This window comes from Psittacula echo, assembly GCF_963264785.1.
Source record: "Psittacula echo genome assembly, chromosome: 12".
NCBI lineage: Eukaryota > Metazoa > Chordata > Aves > Psittaciformes > Psittacidae > Psittacula > Psittacula echo.
The window spans coordinates 9,457,838-9,471,895 of record NC_137747.1 but is presented as its reverse complement, the minus strand read 5'-3'; the positions used below and the strand labels follow the sequence as shown (position 1 = coordinate 9,471,895).

The 14,058-nt window shown below is 65.3% G+C and overlaps 2 protein-coding genes across 2 annotated transcripts; one reads left to right on the top strand and one right to left on the bottom strand.

Moving 5' to 3' along the window:
• Positions 1 to 380: 380 nt before the first annotated feature.
• On the top strand, positions 381 to 1,709 carry FOXS1 (forkhead box S1; the record flags this gene model as incomplete). Its single annotated transcript, XM_080627732.1, has 1 exon — positions 381 to 1,709. One exon carries the CDS (start codon positions 381 to 383, stop codon positions 1,707 to 1,709), a length of 1,329 nt encoding a protein of 442 aa, XP_080483858.1.
• Positions 1,710 to 6,254: 4,545 nt separating this feature from the next.
• MYLK2 (myosin light chain kinase 2) lies at positions 6,255 to 12,115 on the bottom strand (the record flags this gene model as incomplete). The annotated part of the gene is made up of 12 exons (XM_080627688.1): positions 6,255 to 6,335; positions 6,823 to 6,955; positions 7,284 to 7,436; positions 7,688 to 7,816; positions 8,029 to 8,099; positions 8,234 to 8,375; positions 8,773 to 8,882; positions 9,049 to 9,142; positions 9,362 to 9,467; positions 10,260 to 10,573; positions 10,695 to 11,514; positions 11,578 to 12,115. The coding sequence occupies 12 exons, from the start codon at positions 12,113 to 12,115 to the stop codon at positions 6,255 to 6,257; spliced, it is 2,691 nt and encodes an 896-aa protein (XP_080483814.1).
• Between the last annotated feature and the right edge of the window lie 1,943 nt (positions 12,116 to 14,058).

Sequence of the window (14,058 nt, the reverse complement as noted above, 5' to 3'; positions counted from 1 at the left end):
TGGGCAGGGGGAGCAGCCCCATCTCCATCAGCCTTGTCCAGTTCCCAGCTGCGCAATGTGGGCAGTTCAGGATGAGACCCAGGTCTTTGGAACTTCCCATGGGAAAAGGAACTGGGGAACCCGGGGACCATACCAGGGGCTCAGCCAAGGCCGATACTGCCCATCTCTGCCCCGGGAGGCCACGTCGTGCCAGCCCCGGGGCCGCCGGGTGCTGGCCGCAGGCCTTGGCAGTGCATCCGTCTGTCCGTCCGTCCGCCCGCAGGGACCAGCGCTGGACGCCGGAGCCCTGCTCCGCCCTGGGAGAGGAGGGGCTGCCAGCGGGTTTTAACGGCCGTGCCGGGGCCGGGCGGCAGAGTGGGAGCACCGCGGCTGCAGGGAGGATGCAGCCAGACCTCCCCGTCGGCGACACGGTGCTGCGCAGCCCAGCGGCCCCCGAGCCGTCCGGCGGCCCCTTCCCCAGCGCCGAGGCCACCAAACCACCCTACAGCTACATTGCCCTCATCACCATGGCCATTCAGAGCGTGCCCGAGAAGCGCATCACCCTCAGTGGTATCTACCGCTACATTATGGGCCGCTTCACCTTCTACCGGGAGAACAAGCAGGGCTGGCAGAACAGCATCCGCCACAACCTCTCCCTCAACGAGTGCTTCATCAAAGTGCCCCGCGACGACAAGAAGCCGGGCAAGGGCAACTACTGGACGCTCGACCCCGACTGCTACAACATGTTCGAGAACGGCAGCTTCTTGCGGCGTCGACGGCGCTTCACCAGGAAGAGAGGCCTCCGGGATGCACCGGGCACCGATGGGGACGAGGGGCGCGGGAAGCCCCCCAGGCAGCGGGCACGGGGGCCGCCCGCCGCCTCACTGCCCGAGGAGGGGAAGGCAGAGGGGGGCTACCCCTCACCGGTGGCCACGGGGCGCCTGCCAAGCCCCACCGCGCTGCCCGAGGGGGCCGGAGTGCCGGGGTGCTCCGAGCCCTGTGTGCGGGGGCAGCCCCCCAAGGCCAGGCAGCCCTGCCTGTACCTGCCGGACGTGCCGCAGCCCAAGGGGCCGTTCCTCTCCCCCCCGGAGAGCCGCCTGCCCAAGGACACTGCCCTCGGGGGGCTCCCGGCCGCGCTGCAGCTGCCCCGGCCAGGTCAGTACGAGCGCCCGGCGCCGCACGCTGCGCTGCTGCCCGCCCTGCTGCCCGCCCAGCACAGGGACCCCCCGCAGGACTCGCCGGCCCCGCCAGGCACCCCCCCGGGGCAGCTGGAGGGTGAGGAACCGGCCCCCCCGGGGCTGGGGTCAGGCCAATCCTTTGGGCAGGTGCCCCCCGCATTCCCCAGCGCCCTCCTAGGCACAGGCAAGCCCCCCCCGTCCTGCTTCTTAGAGGGAGAGGGCTACGCGCAGGCCCCCCTGCCCGTTTTCGGCTCCTTCGGCCGCTCGGGCCCCGAGGCGCTGGGCAGCAGCTACCAGTGCCGGGTGCAGGCGCTGAGCTTCTGCGTGAAGGAGCGGCCCTGCGGCACCGCTCTGGAGCATCTCCTGGCAGCGGCGCCCCCGGCCCCTGCTGCCCCCAGACAGCCGCCCTTCGGGACCGTGGGGCCACGGGCGGGTGAGCAGAAGGAGCCGTGGGGGCCGGGGGGGGGGATCCCGCTGCAGGCGGGCAATGGGTACCCCCTGGGGTTGCCCCCCTGCCTGTACCGGACACCCGGCATGTTCTTCTTCGAGTGAGGGACCGGCCCCCTGCACCAAATAAAGCACATTCCCCAATGCTGCCTCTGTGGTCTCAGTGCCCGACTCGGGGTGGGCAGGGGAGAGCTGGGGACCCTCTGCCCCATCCTGAGCGCTGGCTGGGGCACACGTGTCCCCAGGGTCACCAGCACATCCCTCATCTCCGCTGGTTCCTCCATTGGTGATCACTGAGTGGATGCAGTGAGGCTGCAGCGGGACAGGGCATGGCCTGGGTCAAGGCACCTGCATCCAGGTCCTCTGTCCCTGGGAGATGCTGGCGACAAGGTCCTGCTCCAACATGGAGCCAGGAGCATGCAAATCCCTGTTCTGAGATAGCAGGAGGGAATCACATCCATGAGGGGCAAGAGAATGTGCTGCAGCAGGAATGAGCCCCCACGGAGCCCTGCTGCTGCCTCACTGTGCCTGGGACCACTCAAAGCATCTGGCTTCTCCCCATGTGCCACTCCTGGCACAACCAGCACCAGCCTCAGGACACGGCCCCAGAAAGATACCGGTGAGGTGGTGGCACTCTGTGTCGGGCTTTGCTCTGTCGGGACAGGGCTCCCTCCCCACTCTGTCCCTGCTCAGGGGACTGGTGTCTGGCTGGGGTCCCACCAGGTCTCTGCAGACACCCCGAGGCCAGGGCACCCCTAGAGCCCGGCTGTGCCAGGGGCTGCGGTGGGAACGGGCAGGGAAAGCGGATTCCTCCGATCTGAATCACACCGGGCGGCTGCTGGGGAGGAGGCACCGGCTGAGTCACCGCTGCCGGCACCGGGCTGGGCACCAGGGACGGCTGAGGAGCACCGGGTGGGCAGGGTGGGACCCAGCCACCAACCTCTTTCCACTGGAGCAGCATCTCCTGCAGTGCTGGAATAGGCGCAGAGCAATGCTGCCAAGTGGGGTGCTGTGCCCAGGCCCTCATCCTGCCCACCCCAGACTGGGAGAGAGGACCCCACGGCACAGCAGCCTCAGGCAGGCACAGGGGGAGGATGCTGGGCTGCGGAGGGCACCTCGCGCTGATGTGGGGAGCGGTTTTGAGGCTCCTCAAGCCCAACGGGACCCCAGTTTGGCCAATGCCGAGGGTCTCTGCGGGGGCTGCGCTGGCACCGAGGGATAGCGCTTGCGTCACTCAGGGACAGGGAGCACTGTGGCCGCGTCAGCCCCGTTATCAGCCCCCAGACGGCGGGGCCATGGCTGCGTCCCAGCCCCAGGCAGGGCAGGGGGGGCCGCTCAGCCCCGGCCTCTCTCTTCTCCCGTTTTAGTTTTTCCCTTCCCCAGTGGAAAACAATATTTGAGCGCCTACATCATGCTGGCGGCTCCGGCGCGGCGAGCGCGGCTGACCTCAGCCCCCTCCTGCGCGCTCCCCGGGGGCGCCGGAGGAAGCGAGGCCGCGGCTGTGCCCAGGGGCCGTCTGGTTCCCACGCAGCGTGGCCAGGCCCCGAGCCCGCCCCGGCTCCTCACGGTGCCTGGGAATACGGGGATGGGGTCCCTGCCCTGGGAGCAGCGCGGCACCGCATGTAGCATCCCATTGCCCCACAAGCTGCAGCCTCCGGGGATGGGGAGTCCTAGCGCTCTCCTCCTCGACACCCACCCCGGCTCATGGCTCCGGCTCTCCCTGCTCCTCCCTTGCTCGCAGTGGGTGGCCTGGCCCCCAGCCTGCTCGCCCGTTCCCAGCATGTGTCGGGCCGGGCCGGGCCGGGCTGTGGATGGGGACTGGGCTGCACCTGGTCACAGGCTCAGCCTGCTGCCGGTGGTGCCGATGCCGGAGGTCTGCCTGTTTCCCTTCCTTCCCTGCAGGATCCAGTGCTTGTGCGGACAGGGTGGGTGCCATAGGGATGGGTGCAGGGATGGGGAAAGGCTGAGTGCGAGTGCTCAAGGCTCCAGGATGGATGCTGTAGGCAGTCATGCAAACACCCCAGACTGAGCCAGGTATAAGTGGGGGTGACCAGGACACCCCATACAAGGGATGGCACTGGCTGCTATAGCCTTTGCTGGACGAGGATCAGCCCGATCACTGGGCCCACTGTCACCAGCAAAATGGGTCCTTTCCCCAGGGTTCTGGGGGCTCCTGTCCCCTGTTCTGCCCCTCCTTTGGGTGCATGGGACAGGGCCACGGCTGCTTTCACAAGTGCCAGCCCACAACCCCACTCTCCTGGCTCTGATGAAGGCACAATGGGTGCCCCTGGGGGATCTCGGGGCAGGAGAGGCTGGAAAAGTGGGTGGGGTGGTAGGGGTGGGGGTCCCCTACCCTGTGTTTGGAGCACTGGGATGTGCTGGTGCCTCTGCATCCCTGTGCCATGTCCAGGAACAGATCCCCTAAAGCAGCTCAGGATGCCAGGAGCAGCCATGGGTGACGGCCTGGCCGGGAGCCCCATGGGCCACCCCACGGCAGGGCCCTGCAGCCCCCGGGGCCAGACAGGAAGGAGACGTCATCGCCGCGAAGCGTAACTCAAACCAGATGGGGCCGCGCTGGCTTCCAGGCCTGCGGGGTGGTCACCGACAGGAACCGGTCAAAGGCTGCCGGCAGGAAGCGCCTAGGAGGGACGCCCGCGGCGGGAGGCAACGTCCGGGCCCCGGTGGCCTTAACTGCTTCGGGGCTGGCTGCACCCCCGGGCACAGAGGCACCTGTCCCACACCAGCCGTTACCGGGGCATCTCACCCCCCACGGGCAGACGCTGAAACTGTGAGGACACCTTTGACCATCCATCCATTCCTTTCCCCCAGTACGCTGGGGTGTTCAGACCATTTCTGCACAGCTGTGGCCCCGTTCTGTCCCCTCGAATCTGCGGACAAGACATCCCATCCCATCCCATCCCATCCCCTCCTCGGTTATCTGCAGCCCTCAGATTGCAGTGGTGAGGAGCAGAGGTACAGGGAGGTGGCTGGAGTGATCCCCCAAAATGCCAGGGAGGCGGGGTGGGGGGGGCTGCGGGAAGACCTGTACATTTATTTACAAGAAGACAAGAGCCAAGCAGGACCCCACGAGAAGTGTCCCCTGCCCGATGGGGATGAGCCCAAAGCCCTCGGTGGGGCTGGGGGTCTGATGCCACCCCTGGTCTGTCCCCAGGGTTCTTCCAGCAGGCACAGAGGGCACAGGCAGCCCTGGAGCAAACACACAGCCCTGGCCACAGCAAAAGCCAAAGTTGGAGGGCAAGGGAACCCCAGGACCTCTTCCCACCAGTCCCCATCCCCGCACGGGCAAGGCTGGAAGCTGCAGAGCCGCGGGGATGCTCATCCTGCAGCAGCACCCGGGAGCCCCGCGGGCGCAGGCAGAGGGGAAGGGGTCCGGGGTGAGGCAGAGGAGCGGGGTCAGCGCCGGCTCCCGCAGCCCGGCCGGTCCCAGGAGCCCCGCGCGCGGCCGCCCGGCAGTTCCGCTGTGTTGGTGGTCGGGCTGGAGCGGTGCTCTCAGGAGCGGGGGAGCGCGGTGCAGCTGCTCCGCATTTCCTCGCTCATCTTGATCTGGCGGCGTCGGGGGAAGCAGAGGTTGCGCTGTTCCCCCGCTGGCAGAGCCGGAGGGCAGGGAGGGCAGCAAGAACACAAAGCCTCCTTCTTCCCTCGCTGGCTCCCAGCTGGGGACGGTGCTGGAAGAGCGCTCGCCGCTTCCTCCCTTCCTGTGCGAGCCGCAGCTCGGGGCCAGCTCCGCGCCCGCACGCGTGGCCGGCCAGGGAGGAGGAGGAGGAGGAAGAGGAGGAGGAGGGGGCTCAGCCCCAGCTCCGGTGCCAAAGCGCCGGGGTGAGGGTCCACGCCTGCCCTCCACGTCCTCACGCCAAACCGCAGCACTGGGAAGGGCAGCTCAGGGTCCAGAGTCAGCGAAGGCAGCGCAGGGCTGCGGCATTTACAGGCAGAGTGTGCAAGTCTTGGGTCCAAGGGAGCAGCGAGGGCGCAGGGCGGCTGCCGTGGTTTAAACCCAGCCAGCAACAAGCACCACACAGTCCAAAAGCAGGACAGCAGCTCAGGCCGTGGGGCTCACGCCAGACCAGCCTTTCTCCTCCAAAACCACAGGAAGGAAGCCCAAATGGAGCAGAGGTGCCGTGGGTTGGGCATTGCGCAGCCAGGCCAGGGATGAGATTGGAAACCACTGCTCAGGAGCAGCCTCGCAGTCCAAGGAAATCCAGGCAGGAGCATCAGCTCAACAGGGATGGGCAGGGATGCTTTTGGCATTCTCAGCAGCAGGTCCCTGGGGTGGGATGAGCTCAGTGCAGCAGCGGGTGCAGGTGAGGAGCCGGGTGGTGTTCCAGTCCCAGTGAGTCCCACAGCGGTTGGGTGCCAAGGCAGGTGCAGTCTCAGGAGCACAGCAGAGCAGCACCCATGGAGGTGGTGGCGTGGGGCACAGAGCAGGGGTGCAGCGTGTGCCACAGTGACATGGGATCCAGAGCATCATCTCGCAGCAGCACGGTCAGGGACAGGGCTGAGCAGCTCCAGCCCCCGGCTCCGCAGTGGGAAGTGAGGACCCCAGCAGGGTCCTGCTGCCATCCAGAAGCAAGACTGACGTGAGACCCTCTGAAGCGGCTCCTCTCTGGCCTCGGCTCACGGAGGAGCCCTCGCTCAGATGCCCAGCGCCGTTAGTGACCCCGAGCTGGTGATCTTCTTGAAGCGGTTGGCAGCGCACACCCCGATGAAGTTTTTCTGTGAAGGGGAGGCAGGAGCTGCAGCACCGGAGGCTGAGCCGGACCCTGCACCCAGGGCTGGGGACAAGGGAGGCAGCCACCCGGGTACAGCTGAGGTGCATGGGATAGGAGCACAGGGCTGATGCTGCGGCTCATCCCCTACCCTGTCCTGATGCTGCTCCTGCCCCTAGAAAATGCTCTTGGGATGGGCTCAGGGGAGATGACCATGAAGGGACCAACACTGATAGGGATCCCACCGTGGGGGCAACCACACAGGGGACCTGCAGCTGGGGAGCACTTCCTCCAAGTGAGGAGGTCAGAGAAGCATAGAATAACTGGGTTGGAAGGGATCTTCTAAGGTCCAACCCCTTGCAATGAGCAGGGTACCCAGCCCTTGTACCCAGGCAGTGACACAGACCCATCCATGTCCCAGAAGCCACCCATCAGGACAAGTGGAGGCTAGCACCCCCCCAGCGCCACTGCCCCTCCCGGGCTGTCCCCCACACCTTCCAGCGCCGCCGCATGACGTATTTCTTGAGCAGCACTTGGGACTTGAGCTGCCGGTTGCAGCGTTTGGCCTTTTCTGCCAGGTTGTTGAGCCAGGGATGCTCCAGGCACTGGCTGGCACTCATCCGGGCGCTGGGGGTGAGAGGAGAAGCATCACCCCCGATCAGCCCCTTCTCCGCCCACCCAGGGGCCCCAGGACGCCATGAACAAGCCAGAGGGGTGGGACCAGGGATCAGAGGGGCTGGGCAGGACTCCGAGGGTTCAGCACATCCTGCTTGGGGCAGGTGACACTTAGAGGTGCAAGGGGCTCTGCTGGGGACAGCCAGCAGCAAGGGCAGGGCCACATGAGGCTCCATTGGTACAGAACATCAGGAGATGCTGCTGGTGTGTGGTACCCAGGGGCTGGGCACACAGCCTGGATGCCACCCCAGGACCCCCATGGCTGCTGCCAGCCCCGCACCTCTTGTCCTTGATTATGAGGTTTGAAACAAAGTCCTTGGCCTCATCAGAGACGGTCTCGAAGGTTTCCTCGTCGAAGTACCAGTTGGCAGCCAGGACATTGTTGAGCGTCTCAGTGTCATTGTCACCCAGGAAGGGGGAGAGGCCGCTGAGTCTGGGGGTGCAGGGGGTGAGGAGTGAGAGCCCCCAGGCTGTGGCACCTTGCAGACCCCCAGGATGAGCCAGTCTGGCCCAGGGCTGCCCCAGCCACACACACAGTGTGGCTGCTGGCACCATATCCTGCCTGCAGATGTGGGCACAGACCCCAGCGCCCTTGCCCATCTCCCCATCCAGCACCCACCAGCACCCCATGAAGCAGCCAGGACAGCTCTGCTCCCCAGCCTGGCACTGGCAGCCCTGACGTACAGCATGTAGGTGATGACACCCATGCTCCACATGTCCGTGGTGTAGGAGACCTGCTCGTAGTTGACCACCTCAGGGGAGAGGAATTCGGGGGTGCCGAAGTTCACCTTCAGCTTCTCCTGGGGGTTGTACCTGCATCCAGGGGGAGGAGTCAGCAGGAGGGGGACGGGCTGCTCCCCCAAACCACTGCTGCCCTCCCCAGCCCTCCTGTGCCAGCCAGGGAGAGCCAGGGCTGGCAGCCATGGCCAAACCACAGCCCAGAGCAGGTCCTGGGGGTCCCAGCACCCCAAAGGGCTGCAGAGCTGCAGGATGGGAGAGAGGCAAGGAGAAGGGATGGAGCTGACCTTCGAGCCAGCCCAAAGTCAATGATCTTCACCATGTGCCCAGTGGCAGCAACGCAGAGGATGTTCTCAGGCTGTGGGGACAGAGACCATTGCTCCACTGCCAAGAGGGAACATGTCCCCAGTGCACGGATCTGGCAGCCCAGGGGTCCTGTGCTGACCCACCCAATGCCCCCCGTGTCTCTGCTGTCAGCCCCCAGCCCCACACCTTGAGGTCGAGGTGGAGGACACGCATGTGGTGCATGAAGCGGATGCCCTCACAGATCTGCCTCACAAACACCATGCAGTCCACCTCCGTCAGCTGGTAGTCATCATCGATGATCCGCTCAAAGAGCTCACCGCCCTCCACACTGCATGGGGACAGAGAGCAGGGTCACCTGGGGACCCTTACGTGCCCTTGGTACCCCGGTCCAGCCCCTCCATAGAGATGCTGGTGTAGAGAGAGGATACCGCAGCTCCCCAGGGTTGATAGAGCTGCATGCAAAGACCTGAGTCACCTCCACCCTCAACACAGCCATGAGAGAGGGAAATGCTGTCCTGGCCAGGAAGAGCCTGAGGTTGCCTCTAAGCCTGGAGTGAGCCAGGGAGGTGCTCAAGAGGGAACAGGCAAGGTGGGGGGACATTCCCTGGGGCCAGCCCCTTCTGCTTGGTCAGGGTCCAGCACATCTGCTCCATCTCTGGAGCATCCCCATGGCGGTGCCCCTCACCCAGGCATCAGGCCTCTCACAGCACTGCCCCAGCACTCACAACTCCATGAACAGGATGATCTCCCGCGGCGTCTCGATGGCATCGTAGAGCTGGACAAGGTTGCGGTGGTTCAGCTGGTTCATCACATCAATCTCCAGCAGCACCATCTCCTGCAGAAGAGCCCTGTGGTGGTCACTCCTGGCCACCGGCACTGGGACAGGCTGTGCCACAGCATCACAGACACACAATGCATGACACTGGCACCCACCACCTAGGCCATACCACTTGCTGGTGGCACCATGGCCAGGAGGTGCCCCACTCTGGCATCACTCAAACCTTGTCCTTGGCACCCTGCTTTCGGATCACTTTGGCCGCCAGCTTGATCCCCGTCTGCTTCTCTGTGCACGTGTGGACTTCACCAAACTTGCCCCTGGGGAGGGAGAGAAGGTGACGCCATCACCATCAGTCACCCAGGCTGATGGAGACCCCCACCCTGCGTACCCATCTGCACCCACTCTGCCTAAAGCACCAACCCATCATGACAAAGTAAGTCCCATTGACGAAAAGCCACTGCCCAAGGCAGGATAGCAACTTGGGCAGTGCTGGGGGAACCCCGGGTGCCCCCCACCTTCCCCAGGCCCCTCCTTACCCCCCCAGGATCTCCTTGGAGCTGAGGTTGAACTGGGAGCTGATGTTGGCAGACCGCAGGGTGACGATGCGGTGAGAGAAGGGCGCTGGTGGTGGGGGGACATCATCTGCCCAGAGAGGAGGGTTGGGGTGAGCAGGGGAACGGCCCGGACCCCGCTGATGGGCACCCCAGGGTGCCCTGGGCTGGGAGCACATCCAGGTGCCGGGTGAAGTGAAGCACCCAGTGGCACTGACCAGCCAAGCCTGTGGGTGCAGGATGCAGCCAGGTACCGAGTGTCCCGCTGCAAATCAGGGTCCTCTGGCTGCACCAGGGGATGGAGCATCCCCTGAGGGGCCCCTCACCACTGCCCACAGCATCACCCCGCAGCATAGCACCCAACTGCATGGTACCCACCCCACTGCACACCCGCTCCCCACCATCCCGCATGTCACGCTCGCCCTCTCCAGGCCACGCTGCTGCGTGTCACCCTCTCTGGGCCACCAGCCCTCCACGTTGTGCTGCTCGCCCAGTGCGCCCCAGCACCCAGCCCTGGGCCCCCTTCCCCAGGCGACTGCAGGAGCCCCACACGCACCCCCAGCCCTGCGGCCTCACAAGGGCAGTGCTGCCGGACACAGGGGCACACTGTCCCCAGCCACCGGCCAGGCGGCGGTTGTCACTCCCGGGGCTCCTCTTCCTCCCGGTGCCAGGCTGCGGCCGGAGCAGCCCAGGGAGGGGACACGACGCATTTAGCCCTGTTTACAGTGAAACAGGAGCTCGAAGGCCACCGGGCAGGCGACGAGCCAAGAGCATGAGCAGGCAGCATGGGAGGGCAGCTGAGGCAGGGTGCGGGGACCCCCCGGCTACTGCCCCACAGAGTGTCCTGGGGTGCGGAGACAAGGCAGGTGCCCCACAGCCTTACCCAGTATCTCGAAAGGGTCTTCCTTCCCGAAATCGGGGGTGAGGTAGGGGCTCGGGGGTGGCTCTGCCTCCGTCGAGGACGGTTGTCCCGCAGTGCCAGGCTGCTCCACAGCCCCGGCGGGGCCCGGGGCCTGCCCCGTGGCACTGGGCAATGTCCTCTCCTGCGGGGTGCTGGGGGGCTGCTCCGGCGGCTGCAGGTCCCCCTGGGCTGCCGGGACCGGGCTGGGCTCTGCCGGACCGTCTGCCGGCTCCATCACTGTGGTCTCCTCCAGTATCACCTCCATTGCCGGCCCCTCCGCCCAGGGCTGCTCGTCCCTGGAAGCAGGAGCAGGAGATGAGCAGAGCCGAGCCCGCAGCGCCTCGAGCCCAGCGCCTCTGCCCGGCGGGACCCGGGGCGCAGCGAGGGACGGGACCCACCCCAGGAGGGTGCGGGTACCTTTGGCAGGCGGCCGGGCAGCTCAAGCTCTGCAGCAGAGCAGGGCGCGGGTGCTCGGCGCCCCTCGGCTGCTGCTTGCCGGTCTCCTCCGCCTTTGCTGCTTGCTCCCCTTCACCCGGGGCCGCAGCCGTGGCCGCTGCCTCTGCGGGCTCCTCGCCTCCATCCCCGGCCTCTGCCGCAGCTGGGGGAGATTCCACCTCTGCAGCTTTCACCCCTCCATCCTGAGCCTTCACAGCGGCCGGAGCCTTCTCCTTTGCAGGAGCCGTTGCTTCCTCCTTGGCAGGCTCTGCCTTGCCTCCATCCTCAGCCTTTGGTGCCGCTGGGGGTTTTTCCACCTCTGGAGCTTTCTTCCCTCCATCCTGCACTTCTGCAGAAGCCGGGGTTTTCTCCTTTGCAGGCTCCTCTTTGCTTCTGTCTTGAGGCTTCTTTGCAGCTGGGGTTTCCTTTGCCTTCTCTCCACCATGAGCCTTTGCAGCATCTGGGGCCTTCTTCACAGGACCTGTGGCTTTCTCCTTTGCAGGCTCCTCTTTGTCACCCTTTTGAGTCGTTTTTGCAGCTGAGGCTTCTTCTGCCTTTGACACTTGTTTCTCTCCATCCTGAGCCTTTGCAGGAGCTGGAGCCTTCGTCTTCACAGGTTTTTTACCTGCTGGGGTTTTCTCTGCCTTTGCTGCTGCCTTCCCTCCATCCTGGGCTTTCACAGGAGCTGGAGCCTTCTCCTTGGCACCAGATGTGGGTTTCTCCTTTGCAGATTCTTTGCCCCCATCCTGAGCCTGTGCTGCAGCCTCCTTGGTGGGTTTTGCCTTCCCTTCTTCAGCCTCTGCTGCAGCCAGAGCCTTCTCCTCCATGGGCTCTGCTTTCCCACCACCCTCAGGCTCTAACCCACCAGGGGTTTGCTCCTTCGTGGGCTCATCCTTCCCTCCATCCTGAGCCTCTGCTCCAGCCAGGCCCTTTCCCTCTGTGAGCTCTGCCTGCCCTTCTTCAGGCTTTCCTGCAGCCGGAGCTTTCTCCTTCCCTTGCTCATCCTTTCCTCCATCCTGAGCCTTAGCAGCAGCTGGAACCTTCCCCTCCATGGATGCTGCCTGCCCTCCTTCAGGCTTTCCTGCAGCCTTCTCCTTCCCTGGCTCATTCTTCCCTCTATCCTGGGCCGTGGCACCATCCTGCACCTTCTCCTCTGTAGGCGCTGCTTCCCCTCCATTGTGTTGCTCAGCTGAAGCTCCCTCTGCCAGCGCTTCCTTCTTTCCATCCTGGAGCTCTGGAGCAGCCAGGGCTGGCTCTGCCTTCCCTCCTCCAGCCTCTCCTACTGCCTTCTCCTGCTTAGGCACTGCCTTCCCTCCATCCTGTGCCACAGGAGCAGCTGGAGCCTTCTCCTGCCCGGGCTTGTCCTTCCCTCCATCCTGCACCGCGGTGGTGGACGTCTCCATACCCCCTTGGGGCTGGGCAGCCTGGGGGGCCGCTGGGACTGCATTGCCCTCTTCAGGGGGAGCTGTGCCACCAGCCCCCCCAGCACCGGGCACGCTGCCCGCCCCACCGCCCTGCTCCATGGGGATGCTCCGGGCAGGAGGCAGCTGCCCTGGGGTGCTCCTGGCTCAGCGAGGATCCTGCAGGAGAGAAGACAGGAGCTGAGGGCTTTGTGAACCTGCAGAGGGGCACGGCGGGACCCAGGCAGCGGCTCTGCTCCCACAGAACAGGGGCAAGCAGAGGCCACTGAGCCAGGGACCGTGTCCCGTCTGGTGGCACAAGGCCGGGGGTCTCACGTGGCTGCAGGTCCCTGCACTGCCCCATTGTGCCCCGATATCTGCCGCTCGGTGACTGACCGGGGTCCCGACACCAGCACCTGTTGCTGCCACGGAGCCTTTGGAGCCCAAACAGCCGCCGCGGCGCAGCCTTGGTGCCAGATTAGGGCCACGTCCCTCGATGGTGGGGTAGGAGAGAGCGGCTGCAGGGTGGGCATCCCTGGCACTGTCCACCCCAATGGCTCAGCCCTGCCTGGTGGTGACCACAGCTTCTTTCTGTGCCCTTCCCACAAAGGGGACCTGTTGATGCCAACCAATTGCCTGCAAACCAGCACCCGATCCCCAAATGCAAGCTCTGTCCGGAGCTCCTCTGCTCTCCCTGCACTGCCACCCCCATCACCCTGCCCCAAAACACCCCCTGCGCTGCCTGTGCAACCCACTCAGAGACCAGCACAGTCCCAGAACAAGCCCACCAGCGACCGCAGTAAGAGGGGAGGCGCTTGCTGGTCTGACTGGAACAGGAGGGATAGCAGAGCTGTCTCTAACGGAGCAGACCCACATCTCGCAGCTCAGAGCGGGGATGGAGCCTTTCCTCCCTGTCTGGGGGCTCCCGTGCCTCAGGGACCCCTCCCGGCCCCTTTACCTGTGCCGGTGCAGAGGGCGGTAAGGACGGCAGCATCCGCACTGTGGCAGCGCCGGGAGGGAGCAGCCTCTTCTATGCCGGGTGTAACGGAGCCGGATTAGCGCGGGCAGAGGAGGATCCGTTACAGCAGCGGGAGCCGGCCCTTTCCCAGCACCTGTCGCGCTGGAGCCCGTTCAAAGGACACGGCACTGCCCCGAGGGCCGGGATGCGCGGACCCGCCGCAGGGGGCGGCCCCGCACAGCACCCCCGGGAGGCCGGCACCGGCCACGCAGCTCCCTGGGACATCCCATGGCTGAGGTGGACACAGCACAAGCAGCCAAGGGTTTCCAAGGCGCCCACAGGGGACACAAGATGGCCACTGCCCATCCCTGGGGATGGCAGCTGGGAGCAACCAGTGACAGTGCTGGCCCTCGGGCAATGAGCTGTGGTCAGCTCCGTCCCCCGGGCATCAGCCCTTTGGGAGGGCACCTCCAGGAGCACAATGTGGCACCCAAGGGAATGGCCACAGGTCCCTGTAGCAGAACTGACAGCAGCTGGGAGCTGGGCCCTGGCCGGTGGCAGCATCCTCTGGAACCACCTGAAAGACACTGATTCCCTGAAAAATGAAGAGTTTTGGGGTTTAGGAGAAGAAACAAAGGAGTGGGGGCTGCTGAAGGGATCAGGCATCACCAGCCCCTGCTGAAGGTGCTGCTGCATCCTAGGGTATGGTCTGGCAGTGCTGAAACTGGGCATGGAAAACCTCTGGGGAGGGGGCACCATGGGCTGCTCCACGTCAGGGCTGCAGTGACCACAAATGGAGCTGGGCAAGAGCAGGGCCATGACCACGGAGGGCACTGAAGCTGGTGGTGTCCTAAGGGCTACCCCAGGTTCCCCACTCAGCAGAGCCCCATTTAAGCCTTGGAACCCTAAGGTGAGGAAAGCCTCGCTCACAAGGGCACACAGGCAGCTGCCTGCTGCTGGGGTGGAGGCAGGCAGGGGGTACAGGAGG